The sequence below is a fragment of the Eptesicus fuscus genome, chromosome 14 (genome assembly GCF_027574615.1).
Source record: "Eptesicus fuscus isolate TK198812 chromosome 14, DD_ASM_mEF_20220401, whole genome shotgun sequence".
Lineage (NCBI taxonomy): Eukaryota > Metazoa > Chordata > Mammalia > Chiroptera > Vespertilionidae > Eptesicus > Eptesicus fuscus.
Window position 1 is genome coordinate 59,718,627 of NC_072486.1, and position 21,735 is coordinate 59,740,361.

The following is a 21,735-nucleotide window of genomic DNA, read 5'->3' on the forward strand; positions in this document are numbered from 1 at the left end:
GGCTGTGACAAGGCTCGGCCTGGAGCCATGATTGATTCGTGATCTCTGTCATTGGCATGGGCCTCAAGGAGCTGGCATTGTTCCTTTGTGTTTGCTACCTCTGCGTTAGAAGCATATGTAAACATCTGTTTAGCTGATCATTGGCAGTGCCTAACCCAGGAATTGGAAGCCTGGGGAAAGGAAGAGGAAGGGGACAAAGGAGTGGAAGAAGGCTTCTAGAAGGCTGTATAATGCCATTTAGTATCTCTTCCCTTTTCACCTTTCCTCCTACCAGCAGGTTTAGGGAAATGGAATACAGTGGAACCTCGTTTCTCGAACTTAATTTGTTCCGGAAGGCTGTTTGAAAACCGAATCATTTTTCCCATTAGAAGTAATGTAAATTAAATGAATCCATTCCAGACCCCCACATGAGTCCCTGTTTTAACCTTTCTTATATGCAGTACATGTCTAATGTACTGTTTAACCTATAAATAAACACTTTAAAAACAAAAAGGCCATGAAATGTAAACAAAAATTTAACAAAAAGGAAAGGAAATGTACAGTAAAAAGTAAAAATTTCACAGTAATTATAAGCAGCAACAGAAGCAAAAAAAAACCACCACCAATATCCTGAGATTTTAACAAGTGGTAATCTGACTCATATTTGTGCCTTATCTCCTTTGTTTGTCACCTGAGAGATGAGTGACTGATCATACAGGTTATCAGCATGAGAGGGTTGTCAGGTTGAGAAGCGAATTGTTCGAGACAGGAGACATATGAGAAGCGAGGTTCCACTGCACCACAAAACCGGAGGACTCTCTACTTCGTTACCTCTTGTCCTGGTGTGGTTCCTAGTAAGAGAGTCTCTCTCTCTCTCTCTCTCCCTTACTTCAGGCTCCCTGAGCATCAGTGAGACTGTGACTGGCATTTGCAGGGACCTAAAAAATATCAGGGTAGACACAGCTGTTGGCAAATGTCCTTAGTGTGCAGTCATATCTGCCATTTTCTTAGAAATGAATAAGAGAACATTTACACTCCGCTTTGATTAGCATTTGTAATACATGCAAAGATATTAACCTTCAGTACATTTCAGAAATGGCGACTCATGGGCAGAAGCCTTAGTTTACAAATAGGGCAAGAAAGACTACAGTCAGATGACCTCTTTCTTAAAGACGGGGAGCAGCAGACCTCCGCCCGTCAAACGGTTCTTCCTTCAGCCTAAGCAGTGGCACTTGCAGCTTAAGCTGGGGGTTAAAAACTGTGCACTTGATGGTACCTGGTAGAAATTCATATGACAGTTGACTTACTCTCATGTTGAAAGTTTTACTAAAAACCCTCAGTGCTTTATTTCATTATGTGTGGTTGTGATAAATAAAAAAATTTATCGCATTACTGTGTCCAGTTTAGATGACAAACCAGTTACTCAGACCTTGAACTGAAGTTATCGTCCTGAGCAGCACCCCGATCTGCCTCGTCGGGACTCTCAGTCCTGAGATCGGAGGGGCTGGGGTACCAGCCGTTCCTGGTGACCCACCTTGATTGCATTAGGCAGATGCATCTAAAATTTCTACTCAGTGTGCTATATAGCCACAACCATTCTGTGCCTCTTACTGTGATATACGAAATGAAATAACAAAACTTCACATTTCACAAGCTTTTTACATCCTAGGTTAGTCACGTGTGACTAACGTGTGAGCAGCACTCAGTCACGGTATCCGTTGTGGTTTTATTCTGTGCAGGGTTCCAGGGCTCACTTGTCCTCCATAAAGGCTACGTTCAGGCACCCTTGATTTCTGATCTGGGTTTTCTTTGCACCCGGCATTACAGAAAAGAGAATCCTTCCATCCAGTTCTCTCCCTGATCCCTGCTTGCGGACTGGGCGGCGGGGTTCTCTCAGCCGGTGCCTGTGTGTCTTAAACCATTTGAAAGTGCCATCAGCGTTAGTGCTCGCATATTCCGCACCGTTTCTGACTGTCCTTTGCTGGTTAAAGTTTGGGGGGTGAGGCGGGGGAACAGATCTCACTGTGAATAAACTGAAGTGTTATCTGACATTTCTAATTAGCACTGGCGCTTCGGGGCCTCCTGATGAGGACTGCCAGCTCCTTTACAAAGTGGCATGTATGACACTGAGGACACAGAGGGCTGAACCCAGTCCCTGGCTGGAGTACTGGTTTCATGGTAGTAGAACTTCAGTCGTGTGCTGCTCATTATTCTTGAAATGTCCAACTTGTATTAGACAGGATGTTGTCACTTTAAAGCGAATTAAAGCAGTTTGCCATGGATGCCATTGAGTCCCCTCACTGTAAGTAGCAGCCCTGCCACCAGCAGTGGGCAAGTCTGTAATTACTGCACCTACAAGTCCATGTGTTCGCAGGGAGGACTGTTGCTCCCCGTGAGGACTTAGTTGTGGGCTTATGTTACTTACACACCCCAGGCGGGAGGTTTGATTTTTAACGGGAGTGCAGCTTGTCATGCCTTACCCGACACACAGGCAGGGGCCTCCTTTGCCACCACCCGCACACTTTGGGGGCACCTTCCAGCTTGTGAACAGTCACAGCTCTCACGTGGCTTGTATTCTAAAACATGGATTTCAAGCTGGCTGTTTGAAAGTGGAAACCCATTTACCTTTGGAAATAAGGTGATAACAGTTAGGTTCCAGAATAATCTACTAGAGTTTATTAGTTGAAATAATGATTATAGCAATTATTAAAAGCTTACTATGGGCCAGGCATTGTGCTGCGAACATGAGCATTACATTACTGATGTTTACGGCAGACTTAAACAGCGGGAACCGATGGAAAAGTTTCATCTTAGGGAGACTAAGCAAGTTGCTCCAGCTCCCATAGCAAGTAAAGAGTGGAGCCTGGGTTTGGACAGGTGTGTTTTAGATGCCAGATCCTGTGTTCACCATCCTAGCAAATGGCTAACGGAAAAGCAGTGACTGTTCTAGCACCTAGCTAACGTTGGCCATGCTGCTTTATTGGGAAAGCCGATCTTGACTCCAGTGTGGATGTTAGCATCTGCCTCCCAGCAGAGTTTGGCTCCTCTTCCCCACACGTCACCCTTCTCCCACACAGCCACACTGGCTGACACGGTGGCAGTGAGAACTGAGAGGGTGCCCAGGGGCTCCGTACGGAAAGGTCTGAGTGGCCTGTGGACTTTGGCAGATTGTATTAGGCACTGGGACGACTGCACTAAACTGGACATACACTGGCTTTGCTCTCTTGGACCTCAGGGTCTAATGGGAAAATGTCCAGTCACCCAAATAACTCGACAAGTATAGTTGTGCCACATGCTACCAGGTGCTGTGAGAGCATGTCACATGGAGTCACCTGGGGGAGTCAGAGTCAGCATCTCTGAAGGCTGAAATCTCCTTTCAGAAAAGAGGACTCGTTCACTTGAACAAGTGGGTGCTGACTGATCCTATAAGATGTTCTACTAAAAATTACTGGATTTGGCTCAGTGGATAGAGCATCGGCCTGCAGACTGAAAGGTCCCAGGCTCAATTCCAGTCACGGCCATGTACCTTGGTTGCAGGCTCAACCTGGGAGGTAACCAATCGATATCTCTCTCACACATCGATGTTTCTCTCTCTGTCTCTCCCCTCTCCCTTCCACTTTCTCTAAAAATCAATGGAAAAATATCCTCGGGTGAGGATTAACAACAACAAAAATGCTGGATTTGGCGCCTGGCCAGTGTGGCTCAGTGGTTGAGCATTGACCCAGGAATCAAGAGGTCACAGTTCGGTTCCCAGTCAGGGCACATCTCCAGGTTGTGGGCCCAGTCCCCACTGTGGGGCTTTCGGGAGGCAGCCAATTGATGTTTCTCTCTCATTGATGTTTCTATCTCTCGATTCCTCTCTCTCAAAAAAATAAAATAAAATAAAATAAATTACTGGATTTGGCTACCTGGAGGTGTCTGACTTTAGCAAGGAGCCATTTTATTGCATGGTTGAGGGGAAGCCACTTTGGTGTGGATAGAAGAGAATAAATAGAGGGTAAGGAGGTGGAGGCAGTAGTTGTAAAGATATTTGCTAGAACTGTGCTTTCAACAATATTTTAGCCACTAATCATGTGTGACTGTTTTGATTTACATTTATTAAAATGGGGTAAAATTTAGCCTGGCTGGTGTGGCTCAGTGGGTGAATGTCGACTTATGAATCAGGATGTCACGGTTCGATTCCCAGTCAGGGCACGTGCCCAGGTTGCAGACTGGAGCCCCAGTGGGGGACATGCAGGAGGCAGCCAATCAGTGGTGTTTCTATTTCTCTTTCTCTCCCTCTCTCTCTCTCTCTCTCTCTCTCTCTCTCTCTCTCTCTCATTCTCTCTCTCTCCCTCTCCCTCTCCCTTCTTCTCTGAAATCAATAAAAATATGTTTAACAATAAGTTAATTAAAAATAAAATGGGGTAAAATCTAAAAGAACTGGATCCATGTGTAGGGCTGGCTTTCTTTTTAGGAGAGGCACTGTTCCTCTCAGTAGCAACAGAAAAGGTGCAGATTCAGATCTTACGATGGGAAGACCAGGGAGCAGGCTCTTGATGTCTGTTTTGCTCAGTGAAAAACAGAAAAATGAAAATGGCCAAGAGTGAAAAGGGTGAGAATTTTGAGGAGTTGGAGATGGCATGAAACAATCGTTGTAAAGAGGGCCAGAGTGAATTTGCCACAGAAATGTAAATACATGGTTGGTAGAATTTAATGTCTACTTACGAATTTATAACAATTCGAGTATCCCTGGTTATATTACTTTTCTCCAGAAACACTCAACTGAGAGCTGTAGCAAGGGACATTGGAAAGGCAGGCAGATGCTTTTAGATTGGTGCTGTGTGCAGTGGCTTACATGAACACTGCTGAAATGGAGCCCTTTGGAAGATGTGAAACTAATGGAGCTCAGCAGGGCGAATCCAGCCCTGGACACGAATCGAGAGATGCGTGGTTTTTCCTTTATGTGGGAATTACTGAGATTCCACCTCTGCGATACGCTCGTGGATAAGGCCCATCGTTTGGAGAATATGTATAGTAGTTTGCTTTCTGTAGTTCATGGCTGGTCTTGTTAGTTTAAGTCTTAACAGCAGCCTATATGTTAAGGCCATGTGCTAAATCTTGCCTCCTCTGAAAAATGCTTAAATCCATAAGTAACCCCCAAAGGGGTTGCAATTATATGATGTATTGGAATTTGATACCTTCTGATGGTATCAGTACTGAATAATTTAGTTAATCAGAAACAACAACAAAAAAGGAACATGCTAGAATTTTTAAATGAAGGAGTAGTTGCATGGGTGTTCCAGAAACGCACATACAGTTCAATGTGATCATACACTCCACCTAGCTTGCACTGTTATTAGATATATAATGCTTTGGAGGTACATCCCTTATTTATGGGGTATTAAGTAGGGAAACATTAGCTACTTGAATTCATAGTGTACTTGTTTTCCAAAAATTGGCAATGGTGTTAATGTGTGATTAGTTGTGCTTAAAAGCTAGAGATGGAGCAGATTATAAGTTAACAACTCACCTTCTGAGTTATGCTTTCCCCTACCAGTTACCTTAAACATATCTATTTCCCAAATGCAAAGAGACTTTCTTCTTATTTCCAGAAACTTTCAGGGAATTAAGAGATTAATATTTATAATGCTCTCTGAGTTTCAAAGATGCAAGGCACTGTGTACAAAGTCACATTATTTGAACACTTTTTAAAAACGCCTCTTTTTGTTCAAGCCCTTTGAAATGAATTTATTTCCTATGGAAACTTCACTGTTGTAGATAGTGCCCTTGCACACAAGTGAAAAATAACATAAAATCAAAGCATGATTCTATAATTTTATAACATGGCTTGGGAAGTGGGCATTAGGAATGTGTGTAGTTGTGCCCTTCGGCTATTCTACTGGTTCATGTTAAATTATCTTTGGAAACAACCTTGCAACTGTCACTGTCTGTCCTCCACTTGGAGGCCAGACTAGGTTAAGAGTGGTTTAGCAGAAATTTCCATGAGTTCTTTTACTCCCAGTACCACAAGTAAGACGCTTGTGAGGAGGCAAGGGATAGGAGAAGTATTTTGGAAGTAACATTAGTTGTGGGAGGTGGAGAATCCCGACTGACTCCTAGGAGAGGTTGGCATTCACAGGGCATGTGTTTAGTGGGATCATGTTGATGAGCTTGCAAAGGAGGCATCTGAGGTGAGGGCAGGAGAATCGTTGGAGGCTTATAATAATAGTCTGTGATGAATTGACAGCTTAGCTTAGGGTGATGATGGGGAAACTGAGGAAAGTTGAAAGTAGGACTTTTCAGAGGAAGAACTACTTTCTCAATAACTTTTTGAATATAGAGTATTAAGAGCAAAAAGGCCAAAATTTAATGCATAACGATGAACTACCTATATTGCCAGTGGTGGTGGTGGGGTGGGGTGGATCTTGTTTGGATAAGAAAATGGAAATCAAATAAGTTGAATGTATTCAGGTGATGTTTAGTCTAGAGCTCTTAGAGTTTTGAAGGATATAAGAAGACCATCAGATCTAGGCCTGGCGTCAGGTGGGTAGGGTTACTATCTGTGTATTTTATGGAGAGCTGAAGTCCAAAGAAACCTGAGATCACACAGCTACTTTCTGATGGCAAGCAACTGAAAAACCCATTCAGCCACACCCAGAGCAATAGGAGAGCAGCCCCCCAAAGAGGGAAGAATAACTTCACCAAGAACCATAGAAGAGCATTAGGGCAAAGACCTGGGCTTTGGGGATTACTCACAATTAAGAGAGGTCGAGAGAGAGCAATAGAGAGGAATTTCATGGATAGAGAGTTTCCAGACTATTCAAACCTCATGTTACATTTCACTCCCAGTGGTTTGCCCTGTGACTTATGTGGGTATATTTTCTCACGAGGTTGCTGAGATAGTAAATCGGGAGAGCTTGTGCTGAAGGTTGACATGTTTGAAGGTATGTTGAATTATTTCAGTTATTTCCCAGTATACATTTTTGTCTTTTTGTAGAGTTTACATGTGTTTCATGTCTGGTGTCTCAGTGTTGTCTTAAGTTTTCAATCGGTCTTCTATTCGTGCCACAGAACCCATAGAAATGGATGTTAGTGGTTAGGCATCTTGGCGGAAAGCAGACTTCCTAATAGAAATTTCTCAAGACCTACAACACACACACACACACACACAGACACACACACACACATTTCATTGTAATCTTAAAAATGAATTCTTTCTTAATAGAAAGAAACCTGAGATCACACCTAATCTTAATAGAAAGAATTCATTTTTAAGATTATGCATATTGTCAGCATATATATATTAAATGATTTTAAATTGAACTTCAAACATATGCAGAGTAAGTAATTATAGTTGACCAATATCCATAAACTCCTGTTTTTCAAATGCATTTTACATCAAGCTTTCTCCATTTTCCATTAACCATTAACCAGCCAATAATTTTAGCACATGTCTACTTTGGAAAGCAAGAAGGGGGCTCACACTGCACATTCCAAACACTGGTGTGAGTGTAAGTGCGAGGACAAGACCTACAGCCAGTGCACAGATATGCCCCTGCCTTAAGTACATCTACTTTATATTTGACCATGTGCCGTAAGGGGAAGTACAACATGGGGGTATAGGAGGGTCTCTGGCCTGTTCCTTGCCGCCCTGAGCATCTCCTGTGAAGGAGTCCCCTGTGCCTTCTGAGACACCCCTGTGCGCCCCATTTCCATGCCTGTGTCTGTTCTCTGTCACCAATGCCTATACCTTTGAGAGGAGAATCCTTTTTCCATTCTCTTCTCCCTTTCTTACGGAGAAGAATTCCCATACTGCCAGGTGCCTCGTCTGCCTCCTGAGGTTTTCCACCAATCAGTCTCCTTTCACTCCTCCTGCACTCCCAACCTCATGTTTCAGATTCTTTACGTGGACTTTCTCCTTTAACCAATAGATCCGTTCTTTCTCCTCAGTCACATCATGTCTGCGTGTATTGTGCCAACCCCACCCCCACCCCCCCTGCTTTCTGCTCCTTTTGCCTTTCTTTTTTTTTTTAAATATTTAATTGATTTTTTACAGAGAGGAGGGGAGAGGGATAGAGAGTTAGAAACATTGATGAGAGAGAAACATCGATCAGCTGCCTCCTGCCCACCCCCTACTGGGGATGTGCCCGCAACCAAGGTACATGCCCTTGACCGGAATCGAACCTGGGACCCTTCAGTCCGCAGGCTGACGCTCTGTCCACTGAGCCAAACTGGTTCGGGCGTCTTTCCTTAAAAGTCTTTTGAAAACTCCTTTTTTCACACAACCTTCCCTATTTACTCAACTTCTGAACACACACCTTTCTTTTCTTTTCTTTTCTTTTTTTTTTTTTTAGTGGCTTAACACAAAAAGCACTTATGACCTGTCTCATGGTTCTGTAGGCCTCATGTCCAGGTGGTCTTAACCAGGTGCTGTGCTTTTAGGGTCTCACAACGCTGGAATCGAGGGAGCAGCCAGCTTAGGTTCTTGTCTGGAGGCTCTGGGGAGAGTTTGCTTCCAGGTTCATTAAGATTGTTGGCAGAGTTTAGTTCCTTCTCCTGCAGGCCTAGGACTGATGTCCCTAAGTCTTTGTCGGGGGTCAGCCGGAATCAATCCCAGCTTCTAGGGACCACCCACTTCATTGTGAGAATAGCCTTCCTTACTGCTGCACTGATGGGAATGCCTTCGTCTGCTTGTAGAACATGTCCTTGTCCAATGTGGTTTGGCTTTCTGATCTCTATGTAAATTTCCGTAGGAATCTTTAGTCTATTAGTGATAGCACTGCCTCTAACTCCAACCTTTTCTTCTCTTTTCCTCCACTGCCTTTCTTTCACTTTTCTGTCTGGAGTGCCTTTCCATCTCACCCTAACTGCCGAGGTTCTCCCCAGTCTTCAAGACCCGGCTTCGATTTTTGCATCTCATCTAAGACCCTTTCCAATCATCTCCATCCAGATTCAATCCCCCCATTTCATATTTTTTTCACTGCCTGGTACATGCCATTGAAGCAGCTCTTGTGGATGGTTGTCTCTCCCTCTGCCCTACACATGCACACACACGTACATGCACAACCACCTATATGCATATGCATGCACGCACGCATGCACGCACGCACACACATGCACAGCCTGGCATATAATAGGCACTCAGTAAAGGATATTAAACTGACCTAACCCATTGCCTCCCTTTCTTTCCTGCCCATTTTCTTATTTATCACTTTTTTGCTATCTCACTTCTGCCTGTACATAATGCTGATTGATTTCAGAGAGGAAGGGAGAAGAAGAGAGGGATAGAAATATCAGTGATGAGAGAGAATCATTTATCACCTGCCTCCTACACACCCTCTACTGGGGATTGAGCCTGCACACATTCCCGGGAATCAAACCATGACCTCCTGGTTCATAAGTCAACACTCAACCACTGAAGCACTCCAGCCGGGCTATCTTCCTTTTCAGAGATATAAACCTTGTAGCACATTGCCCAAATATGCCAAAGATACCATGGTATGGTGGAAAATAGAAATCAGCCAACTTATTGATTTTTTTTTCTGCCTCATACCAGATGACTGACTTCAGACATATCTTCTCACTTGAATTAATATTTCTTATCAAAGACATCATTACTTGGAAAGATTTTCTGGGGAAAAATTTTACTAACATTTAAGCTGTGTTTAGCCTAAGTCACCAGATTTTAAGAAATTATTTATAAAACAAAAGGGTCGGGACCCTTGTTCTCTGGAGATACAGCAGAAGGTGGCCTTATATTTTTACATCCAGACCTTGGCAGGGTAAGCCCACTCAGCAGGATCCCACCCAGGATATGGGGAGGTGGGCAGGGTGCTACAGGGTTCTCTGTGAGGAGGAGAGTAAGGGTCACCTGCTCAGGAAAAGGAGCCAGGCACTGGGGATCCCCATTGTAGAGTGACAGTGCCAGCCAACCCCACCAGCCTCCATGTGGTCACATGCTACCACACTCCTCTCATAAGTTTGCCCTAACTGCCCCATTATTTCCAAGTAGCCAATATTACTGAATAAGGAAGAAAAATGTGTTGCAAAATGGGAAAGTTTTTCATTCACTGTATATTCTAGTGTGTTCTTGCTCAGATACTGGTGTACGTGAGGCCTCTTGGTCTAAGAGCAGTGTACCTTTATGTGTACAGCCCTGCATTGTTCATTGCATTTGGGTGGGCGACCAGAAGTCCTGTCTTTGGGATCTTCCTGGTTGAATGACTTACTCTCGAGATCCTAAAAACTGGAGGAAGACTGGCCGTGCTTTCCCCTCCCTGCTTGGAGGTCACCACCTCCTTTGCATCCACATTAGTGAGCTGTGGTTCTGACATCTTTTCCCAGAGTCAACAATGGTATAATATTAAAAATATTTTTTACAAATAGTGCTCTTTGAGGCCTTGAGTGTATAGGATAGAATTCTGTAGACTCTGTCTGAAGCTGAGTTGCTCTTTTTACCACACTCAAGTTGAATCTGCTGGTTGAGTGGTATGACACTCATGGTGAGTAACCATCTACTATCAGCTTGATGGGTTCATTGAACTAAGTGCTGGACCAGGTGTAGCCAAAGCCAGTGTTCCCTCTTCATAACAATAGAGGCCCCTTGGTGTTTTTGTGTTGAGATGATACACAGCCTCACAGCTAGCATTCATCATTTTAGAAAATAAGTGTTAAAAAAAAAAAAGCCTTCTGGTTTTATGTTTTCATTTTTTAAGATTTTATAGCAAAGTGTATATAAAGACAAATTGAAACAAAGAAAACTTTTGGAGATAGTTGACCTCTGAAGTGTAATTGTAGAAATTTGATTACAGCTCAAATAGCTACATCATTAATCAAGATGGTTAGCAGTTGTTAAGAATGTCAGAGAAGCTTGAAATTAAGTCTTTTTTCAGATCTTGCATTGTTAGAAAGAGACTTTACATTTTATTCTGAGAACTAATATTAGAATATTGTAATTTAAGGTAAAATTTAAAATGAAAAAATTTTAATAGAATACATTTGAGAAATACTTCCCTTATAATGCATTTTGTAATAGCTTTATTGCAATGATAAGAGAAATGAGGAAGTTATTACATATTTTTAAATATTGGAAATGTGCTCAGTAGTTTTAGTTTGTGTTGTAAAAGAAAAGCAGAAATCCTGACCACTGGGCTTAACATTGAATGAAACCTTTAGTAGAGAATACAATTAGAGGTCTTGCATTGTGCCATAGGCATTAGAGCTCAAGATTTAACTCAGCATGGCTGTGTTGTGTGCCTGCTTTTAATGTGGTAGATATTGTTTTATGAGACCACCAGATCCCATGAAAGATGCATTGTCTGTTGCAACCTGTTGAAAATCAGAATTCTCCTTTTAGTGCCAGCTGTTCTCATATCCATCCATCCATCCATCCATCCTCCCCTTCCTTCCTCTCTGTCCCCTCTCTCCCCTTCCCCAGCTCAGAGTACTTACTGGTCCAAATATAGGGGAAGGATCCTTTTTTATGCACTTACGGTGAATGACTTTTGTGTGTCCAAGAGCTTTAGGAATTATGGCTGCTGTCATTAATTAGAGGACTTCTGTGGTTTTCTATGTGGGGAATGGTATGAGGAGAGCTGTTTCCATATTTTTTCTTTCTCTGAAGTTACCTTATTCTAGCCATTTATACTGGTCGAACTAAAAAGATGGGTTGGAAATAATAAAACTCAGACCCACATTGAAGAAGTTTCAAAGACATGCAAGTAAGTAGGAGAGGCAGCCGCGAAATCCTACAGCTCTAAACAGGTACTGGAGTATAAATGTGTTTAGAGGCTCAAGGCGGGGGGCTCTGAACACTGCTGCTCTCTGCTTCATTTTACAACAATGTTTTCATTTCTCTTTGACCAATTAATTCATCTTACCGGAAGCTATTGCAAAAAATCATCAGAAACAATAGTAATAATTTATGTTTATCGTCATGTTATTTTAAGCACTGAAAAATTAGAAACAGCCTAGATGTGTTATCTTTATTCTTTTTCCAAAGTTTCTACAGTGGACCTGTCAGCATCATTAAAAAAATACTTGGCTATATTTTCTTAGCTGCCTTTTAAATGAATATTAGTATTAACATTATTTTATCACATTAACTAGAGGTTTGGTGCATGAAATTCATGCATGGGGGGGGGGGTCCGCTCAGCCCAGCGTGCAACCTCTCCAATCCGAGACCCCTCGGGGGATGTCGGACTGCCAGCCTGATCACCCCTAACTGCCACCCCTTCCGGCCTGGTTGCCCCCAACTGCACCCCCCTGCCAGCCTGGTTGCCCCACACAACCTGCTATTTAGTCATTTGGTCATCCCTCACTAACTTCCCTGCCGGCTTTGTCACCCCAGGCAGGCTGTTGGTCATTACTGTTACTGTGATGGCGTCCCAGACAATTTGCATATTCCTCTATTATTAGTATAGATACTATAACAAAATAGTATTGTAATCACATGTGAAAGGATCCATCCAAAGTCTCAATAATTTCAAGTAACCACTAACCTGGACTTTTTTCGTTTTTGTTTTTAAATTTATCTTTGTTGTTGAAAATATTACTGATGTCCCCCTTTTTCTGCCATTGACCTCTCTCTGCTCTCCCCTCCCTCAAGGCCTTCATCGCACTATTGTGTGTGTCCATGGGTTATGCATATCCTAATATATAAAAGGCCAGGGTTGTAACAACTGAAGACTGACCAACCCAGAAGTCCTTCAGTCAGCGCTGGGTTCCTGTGGCGACCCAGCACTGACTGCCCCACTGCAGCCTGCTGACCCAGCACTGACTGCCCAGGGGGCTGAGACCCAGAGAAAGAGGCAGGGTCTGATCCTCAGCCTCAGGGCAGCTGTTGATCAGTACTTGCCTCTCCCTTTCTCTTCCTCTGTCTTTCTGAGCTTCGCCAGCAGCCAGGCTTTTCTTTCTCTTCCGGCCTCTGTGGGGGCTGCTGTTCAGCCCCACCTTTCTGATCAGGCCCAGAAATAGGCCTGGAGCTTCTGACTGCCATAGGAACCAACCAATCAGAGCCAAATGTGGGTGCTGTGAAGAACCAATGACTATCTAGGAGGCGGAGACTTTGATGCTGACTGGCATAGGAATCGACCAATCAGAACCAAATGTGGGTGCTGTGAAGAACCAATGGATGCCTAGGAGGCAGAGTTTTTGAGGTTGATTGGCATAGGAACCGACCAATCAGAACCAAATGTGGGTGCTGTGGGGAGCCAATGGCTGCCTAGAAGACGGAGCTTCTAACTAGCATAGACACCAACCAATCAGAACCAAATGTGGGTGCTGTGGGGAGCCAATGGCTGCGTAGGAGGCAGAGCTTCAGAGGCTGACTGGCATAGAAACTGACCAATCAGAACCAAGTCTGGTTGCTGTGGGAAGCCAATGGCTGCCTAGCAGGCAGAGCTTTTGACACTGACTGGCAATGAAACCAACCAGTCAGAACCAAATCTGGGTGCTGTGGGGAGCCAATGGCTACCTAGGATATGGAGCTTTTGATGCTGGCATAGAAACGGAACCAATCAGAACCAAATTAGCCAGCAGAGGAGGGCATTTGGGGCAACCAAGGCGGCAGGGGAGGGCAGTTAGGGGTGATCAGGCTGGCAGGCAGAAGCAGTTAGGGATGATTGGGCAGGCAGGCAGGAGAGAAGTTAGGAGCCAGCGGTCCCAGGTTTCAAGAGGGATGTCCCCAATTGGAGAGGGTGCAGGCTGGGCTGAGGGAACCCCCTCTTCGTGCACAAATTTTGTGCACCGGGCCTCTAGTATACATATAAGTAAGTTCTTTGGTTAATCTCTTCCCCTTCCTCTGAGATCTGTCATTTTGTTCCATTCCATGCTTCTATGTCTCTGGATCTGTTTTATTCATCAGTTTATTTTGTGCATTAGATTCCACATATGAGTGAGATCATGTGATGCTTGTCTTTCTCTGACTGGCTTATTTTGCTTAGCATAATACTCCCCAGGTCCCTCCATGCTGTCTCAAAGGTGGATATTTTTCTTCATTGTCTTTGATGAATATATATTTTTTAAAATGTTGATTATATTTCACCAATTTCTTTTTACTAAATGTGTTTTGGGATAGCTCTCTGTCTCTCACTTCTTTACTATTATGCTGAATTCTCAAATTTATATTTTATCTTTCTCTTGACATTTGTCCTTCACTATTTCTTTCTAAATCTTATTTACATGCAAAGTAATTAATTTGTTTAAATGTCTCTTGCAACGAAGATTTATCTTCTTAGGTATGTTGAAATTCTGCCTTTTGTTATTTTTGCTTCATAGAGGCTTTTTCCATCAGCAGGAATGAAAGCCGTCAATAAAAATCAATTGCTGACACAATGACTGTATGGAGGTTTACCATAATGCGTATTGGAAATGTCTTTGAAATCCTTTTCCTGAATGGAAGGTGCCATGGCTTGTGTTTTATGGCTTTCTAATGTTAGACCGTAATCTCATTTAGCATTTTCCCAAAGTGAAAATGTTGCATTAGGGCAGCATAACAAGCATTGCAGATCAATACGAGGCAGAGCTTTGCCCTATAGATTAATCCAAGAAAAATGTGCCTGAGTCTCCTCCAGGAACTGGGGAACAGTTATGTTGATCTCCACTCCTTACCCCCTTTCTGCCATCTACTCACCAATGCAGGTTGAAAAGTATACAATAAGAATTTCAGATATCTTAATGCGCGCGCGCACACACACACACACACACTCGCACACACACACACACACACTCACACTCCATACCACTGGATAGGAAGTCAAGGGCCCTGGGAGTGAGTAGCATTGATTTGTGGTGAAAGTATATTTTGACACATTTCAAAAGATAAATAACTCAGGACTTTAACTTGTATGATAAATAGCTCAACTCAGGGTAAATGCTTATATACTACTTAAATGACCTCTTTCTAAGGAGTTCATAGGATTAGATGAGTCCCATTGTGAATCATCTTTTTAAAAGCAAAAATCCCATCTTCTGTATGAAGTGCAGAATGTGGAAGCTAATTCTTCACAGTTTTTTCCTCTAGGTAACAGGGAAGGGCTATATATCTGGTCAGGGTAGTTCTCGTCGCCTCTCCCCATTCCCCTTTTAAAGCTAAGATATGTTGGGCAGAGGATGTTCCTCAACACTAGGAGTATAAATGTGTTTATACTCCTGCTTTCCTGGGAACTAATATGGGCATTAGTCATGTGTGTGTGAGGTTTGGCTGACCTCTTCGAAGTCATATTTTATTCAGCATTTACCCAGATGTGCATCTTGCTGAAGTCTGGGCCTCTGCTCTTGGAAGCACAGCTGACTCCTTTTAGATGCTGATGCTCACGGCAGGGGATTAAGGAAATCCATGTCCAGAAAAATCCACAGACATCTGAACTTTGAAATCTTAAAGAGAATTGAAACTCCTGGGATTGGATTTCAATTCTGTTCTTAGATATTTGGCAGAGCGGTTAGGGAATGAATAAAAAGTAAAAGCAAAGCTATGTAAAATTTGTGGGATTATTTTTCCCCTGTATGTCTGCTTTCTCTAGAGGGTAGTAAGAAGTAAATTCCCTCAGGGACCAGTAACATGGTTTGCATTTCAGTTTTCTATTGTAGCAAAATATATATTGGCTTAGTGTGTTGGATAAAAGTAATGAGGAGACAAATCGTCACCCAGGGGTTTCCTTATTGATGAGATACAGTCCTGTGTTCTCTAGGGGTTTTTTAGAATCCATTAAATTTAAAATAATGCTATTTCAAGATTACTGTGGCAATGACAAAATTTAAATTTCAAAAAAAAGAACCAGTATGAGAGACTGGAAACCTTTTGTATTAAGCAAACCTAATTTGAAAAAATATATATGAATTCCTAGATTAAAAGTGATAATAGTATGTATTTTCTCTGTGTTTAGTTCTTACAATCAAAATTCCTCTACCATCTTAAGACTGTTTTATTTTGGTTTGTATAATTCATTTGACTTATTTTGTTATTATCATTTTTCAAGTGTATATGATAAACTTTGTTAGAAGCATTTAAGCTAGGTACTGCATATTCACTGAAAGCAATCTAACTAAAATTTGAGATTTGTAAGTATAATTAGAAAAATTTGAGCCCAGGAATTAAAAATTATTTTTTTCTCTCCAACTATTTGTATTCTCATCAACTAATTGCATGACTTCTCTAAGAGGTATCCTTATCAGTAGCGGAGGTCACAAAGAAAATAAGACAGTTCTTGGGATTTGCATCCTAATAAATGTAGGCTAGTAGTGCGCATAGTGTACATAGACTGTAGTCAGCATTAAGTGCCCAGTGAAAGACTGAAAGATGTTAATACAAGGTCAGTGGGGTCACCATAGAGAGGGATAGACTCTACCATGATGGGAGAGGGAGTGAAAGCTATGTAGAGAAGGTTCCACTTAAAAAACGCATAGGTATTTTCCACGTGTATGGATGGGAGTTTGGGTGCAGAGCATTCCCAAAATCAAGAGCCAGCCACATGAGCTAAGATGTGAAGGGACACGTGAGAACCAAACCAGGAAATGCTGCAGATGCCTGGGGAATGAAGGCTAAAGAGTCGGCAGGAACCCAATTAAGACCTGCTGGTTGACCTTGTATTTTATTTACAAAGCAGGAGAGAGCAAGGCTGTCTCAGATTTATGTATTAGAACCTCTGGAAGAACCTTCTTCTGGAAGGCAGGAGCTGGAGGTGAAAGCTAAGAGACAGAGAGTGCAGTTGGGAGGTCACAGAATCCAGGATAGAAATGTGAGGACAGTGTGTATGGGGAAAGAAACCAGAATGTAGGGTCTCGAATTTTGTGACCCGGTGGGTGTTGGGGTGGAAGAAAGAAGGTACGGCTCTCAGGCTTCTGGTCCTGGCTTTGGTCTGGCGGGATGGTTTTAGTGACCAGAGAGGCTTGTGGTGCTGTCAGCTAATGAAACTAATTTCAGAGAAATTGTTTACTTTGTATATCTTTCAAGGTTGAAGAAAATTATTTCTCTTGAATTTTGTTTTCTACGTTTGAAACATTTATCATACTTAATGTTTTATGCATTCTTTGGCCTCTACCTTTACTCTGACTGAAGACCATCTGCCTCAGTGATCCCTGTTTTTCTTTCAGGCGGTATGAGGTTCACCCGGTCTGTGCGGAGCTGCAGACCAAGATTCTCCAGTGCTACCGCCAGAACGCCCAGCAGACCCTCAGCTGCTCTGCGCTGGCCAGCCAGTACATGCGCTGTGTCAATCAGGCCAAAGAGGTGGGTGTGCATCCGCTCCCGGCACCAGTGGAAGCGTGCCCAGTGTCATGGGACAGTGGTAAGGATGTCACGGGCTAATGTGTGTGAAAAAGCTTTATAAACCAAACTAGTCATCATCATCAAGAATTGCCGTGACAAGTTGGTTAGGCTGTAATCAACTTCCATCCAGATGTTGTAAGAAGAGCCTGTATTCGCCTTGTGCTCAACTCCTTACTTTCAGAAAGAAAAAAAAAAGATTCTTACTACAATAATACTTTTCCCAGTCGTTCTGAACTTTGGTCCTCTATAGTAATTGTTTCTTCAAGGTCATTGCTCCCTATTTCTGGGCCAATACTCAGAGCCAGCAATGAGGAAAGATACAAGTTTAGAGGCCAGCAGCTTCGGGTCTATAAGCAGCAAGTAGTCATGTGGAGAGCCTGGTTTAAAACAAACAAACAAACAAACAAAAAACTAAAACAAAAACCTACCATTCAATCTTCTACCAGTTGGTAGAGTCCACTCACTTGGCCAGGGAAAGGGAGGCCAGGAGCAGGATTTAGGAAATATTTCCATCACTTTTTATACCAGAGCTATATTCTTCTCTGGACCCTTCATTATCAGAATAGGATGATGTTCACAGGATATGTGTTTTCTCTCATTTATGTACTTTAGAAAGCTCATGATGAACTCTGAAGCCAGTTATCAATTCTGGCCGGTCACATAATTGCCTATCATTTAACTGAATTAACAGTTGGATGTAGGCTGTTCTGAGACAGAAATTGTTGGAAACCTTGATTCTTTCTGCTGCTAAACTCCCCGGAGTTGACCTTCTAGCCCAACTAAATCTGGTGTTTGAGCTACACAGCATGCCTTTCCGCAGTCTGATTTGCTGTGGTTATAATAATGCCACTTAGCATAAATTTCTAACATTGCATCTGGTGGGAGGGTTGGTATTACCTGCATCACAGGGCAATAACAGCCATGCTAGTGGTCCTCCTTAGCCATGGTTTCACCTTGCACAGTTTCACCCGAGGTCAGCTGAGGCCTGAGAATATTAAATGGAAAATTCCAGAAGTGAACGATTCTTAAGTTTTAAATTGCATTGTTCTGAGTAGTGTGATGAAACTTTGGGCGATCCCACTCCATTCTTCCTGGGATGGGAATCGTCCCTTTGTCCAGTGCATTCACACTGTACACACAGTACAATAAGATATTTTGAGAGAAAGAGAGAAGGGAGACCACATTCACTTAACTTTTATTACAGTAAATTGCTATAATTGTTCAATTTTATTAGTTATTGTTATTCTCTGTCTAATTTATAAATTAAATTTTTCTATAGGTAAGTATGTGTGTATAGGAAGAAACAGTATAGTTTATCTGTGGTCTGTGCATCCAATGAAAGTACTGGAACATATTGCAGATAAGGGAGGACTACTGTTACCAAGATGATTAAAAGCCTATGTTATCTTTAAAAGCCTGATGGCTTGAGGCTTTTTTCTATTTCTTGCTTATGGTGACACGTGTATAGCTCTTAATAGTATGCCAGGGAATTTTTCTTTAAAGGTCTTCAGTAGAAATAATGTTGATATTGTTGTTAGTACATTGTATTTGCAAAAGCAGCTTCTGATAGGCTCTTAACAAACCTGGCATTCAATATTAATACCAACGGAGCATGTAGGACCTGCAAGTTGGCGTGTGGGTTTTTCTGACCTGATATCAGTGCTGTATGGCGGTGGAGGTGGCAGCCAGGCTGGGAATGGCCGTGATAAAGTGGATGTTTTGGGGCTGGTGTCTAACGCAGGTGCCTGTCTCCCCAGCGTGATCTGTAGCATCACTGTAGTGGCAGCTGCAAGGGCGTCTGGGGTATTGACTCCATCCTGCCTGTCTGATGTGTTGAATCATCCTCACATAGCCCCATGAGATCGCTGACATACATCTATAGCATAAAACAAAGTTAACTGTGACACAACCAGATAGGCCATGTGGGGCAATTGAGAGTTCAAGTGGGCAGATCTGAGTTTTTATCTGAGCTGTGTCTCTTACTAGCTCTCTGACCTTGGGCCTTGATTTTTCTAGTATGTTATTTGGGGCAATGTTATCTCCAGTGTTGTTGTGAGGATTACATTTATATAAAGTATTCATAAATCTTATTTTTTCCTTTTTTTCTCAGTTGTGTATTTCATGCTGAAACCAACTGAATGGATTAGACAAAAGCATCAGATTATTAGTAGCGATTCCAGGAGACCCTCCTGTCCCCCTACCCAACTTGAAATATGATTTAACACTGTTTTCAGCAAACATCTTTCCATTACCTATTGTTTTAACCACTCTTACGTTCAGGTATTAGGGAGTGTATAACACTGGTAATATTAAAAAGATAGATGTCCACAAAACGTTTTTATCCTGAAATGGGCAAGAACCAAGAAGCATTAATACCTTGCATTTCTTTCTATAGTACTTTAGATTTCAAGGTGATTTCACATCCATTCTTTCACTTGTTTTTTTGGTGTTTGTTTATCCTTACCCGAGGATATGTTTTACTGATTTCAGAGAGAGAGGAAGAGGGAGGTACAAGAGAAACATCAATCAGTTGCCTCCTGAATGAGCCCCCACCAGGGATGTCAAGCCCGCCACCCAGGCATGTGCCCTGACCGGTGCACAGGATGACGCTCCAACCAACTGAGCACCCGGCCAGGGCCTCTTGCTTGTTTTTGATGACAGCCTGAGATGTAAAGAGAGAGAGTTTTGTTCTCTTCATTTTAACAGTTGAGAGAATTGAAACCCAGGGAAGTCATGATGGTAAATTTAACAACTAGACCAAAATATACCTTGCCATTAAAACAAAAAATTTAAAAGTAGTGTTTGACTTTTGAGTTGGGTGCATGAAGGTGCATCCATCATCCACTAATACAGATATAAGGCAATGAGGGAAAATGCGTACAGTAATCATGAATCAAAGGGAACACTGTGAAGATCAAATGAAATAGTTTGTACTAGAGGCTGAGTGAGGGTAACCACTGGGGGAGTGGGATTGCAGAGGGCAAGCAGAGGTGTAGTTCCTCACGGCCCCATGTTAAGTCTTCGCCAGAATGGCCACAGGGAGTTCTATCAGCACTTTGTGCGCACTCTCCCTCTGATACCACCTTTTCCTTTTTCTCCTTGTCAAGTTAGTCTGAGGGCTGTCCCCAGCGCTCCCGTTGTTAGAAGAGTCTCTGACAGGACATCTGGTCTTGGTCATCTACTGCAGTTCCTGCCTGGGCCCCACCCCTTCTTATGTTTCCTTGTTACATCCAAAGAGCAAGCTGGACACGCCAACATAGAAAGCATTGACCATGACAACAGCCCATTAGGTTGCCTTGTCCATTTCCGGTGTAGTGCATGAGTTTTCCCCTTGGAATAATTCCAACAGCCAAGTCCACTCCACTTTTAAATGACTCATAAGATGAGGCTTTCACTGCTGTCCTTGGGGCATTGTTCTGAGACTAATAGACTTTAATGATAGGAAGATTTCCGGATATTCCTTAGCCTTACTTTTCTCCTTTCTTAGTCATCCACGGATTCACATCAGTCTTTTTTCAGCTATTCTTGAACAGTTCCTCATGGGTTGACAGGAGACCATTAGACTGCTACTTCCAATATAATAGGTATGTGTCTTCACGGAGGTAAAGAGATATTAAATTGCTATAATTATTATATCAAAGACTTAAAAGCTACTGGCCAGCTAGATGAGATACAACATTTAAAAATATAGTCTATCAATTGGTAGACTTCTTTGTCTTTCATTTCTCATATCTGATTAGCCTCATGGCTTTCTAAAAACTCCCCAAGATTGAACTACCTGTTCTTTACCGTTAAAGCCCTATTCCCATTCAGTCTTCATTCGCCTACCTTACAGGAGACTGGAAGGGAGGGGGAGGTGGGAAGCCAATAGTAATTGCCCTCTAGTCGCCCAAATGTGCCCAGGTTCTGTGTATAAAAAAGGTGTGTGTGGAAAGGGCTTGCTCCCAGATCTGCATTCCTGTGCTCCGTGGGACACTCCACTCACTGTTCCTCAATTTACTTGCAGAATCCAGCTCCTGGGGGTGGGGGAGGTAGTGATTGTAAGCATTCCAGCTCTCGTCTCGGCCCGGATGATATTGACAGAACCCTACAGAGCCAGCTGGACTCCTGGGAGCAGTCTCTGTTCACTGGAGGGTAGTTTGTGGGAAGTGCTGTAGCCAACACCAGCCTGGTCGTGGCGACCTGGGCTTCAGTTGATTCCTTGGGAAATGAAGTGTTTGAACTAGGTCAGTGGTCGGCAAACTGCGACTCGCGAGCCACATGCGGCTCTTTGGCCCCTTGAGCGTGGCCCTTCCACAAAATACCACGTGCGAGCGCACACGTACAGTGCGATTGAAGGAGTACCCTAATTAAGTTAATAACAATGTACCTACCTATATAGTTTAAGTTTAAAAAATTTGGCTCTCAAAAGAAATTTCAATCGCTGTACTGTTGATATTTGGCTCTGTTGACTGATGAGTTTGCCGACCACTGGCCTAGGCGATGCGTGAGGGCCTTTCTCTGGTATC

General features: G+C 42.8%; 1 protein-coding gene across 1 annotated transcript in view; it reads left to right on the top strand.

Moving 5' to 3' along the window:
* Positions 1-21,735, top strand: part of CHCHD3 (coiled-coil-helix-coiled-coil-helix domain containing 3) — a 273,678-nt gene that overhangs the window by 241,725 nt on the left and 10,218 nt on the right. The window contains exon 7 of the mRNA XM_028159082.2: positions 17,053-17,188. Coding sequence (XP_028014883.1) covers positions 17,053-17,188 — 136 coding nt within the window. The remainder of the gene's footprint in view (positions 1-17,052; positions 17,189-21,735) is intronic.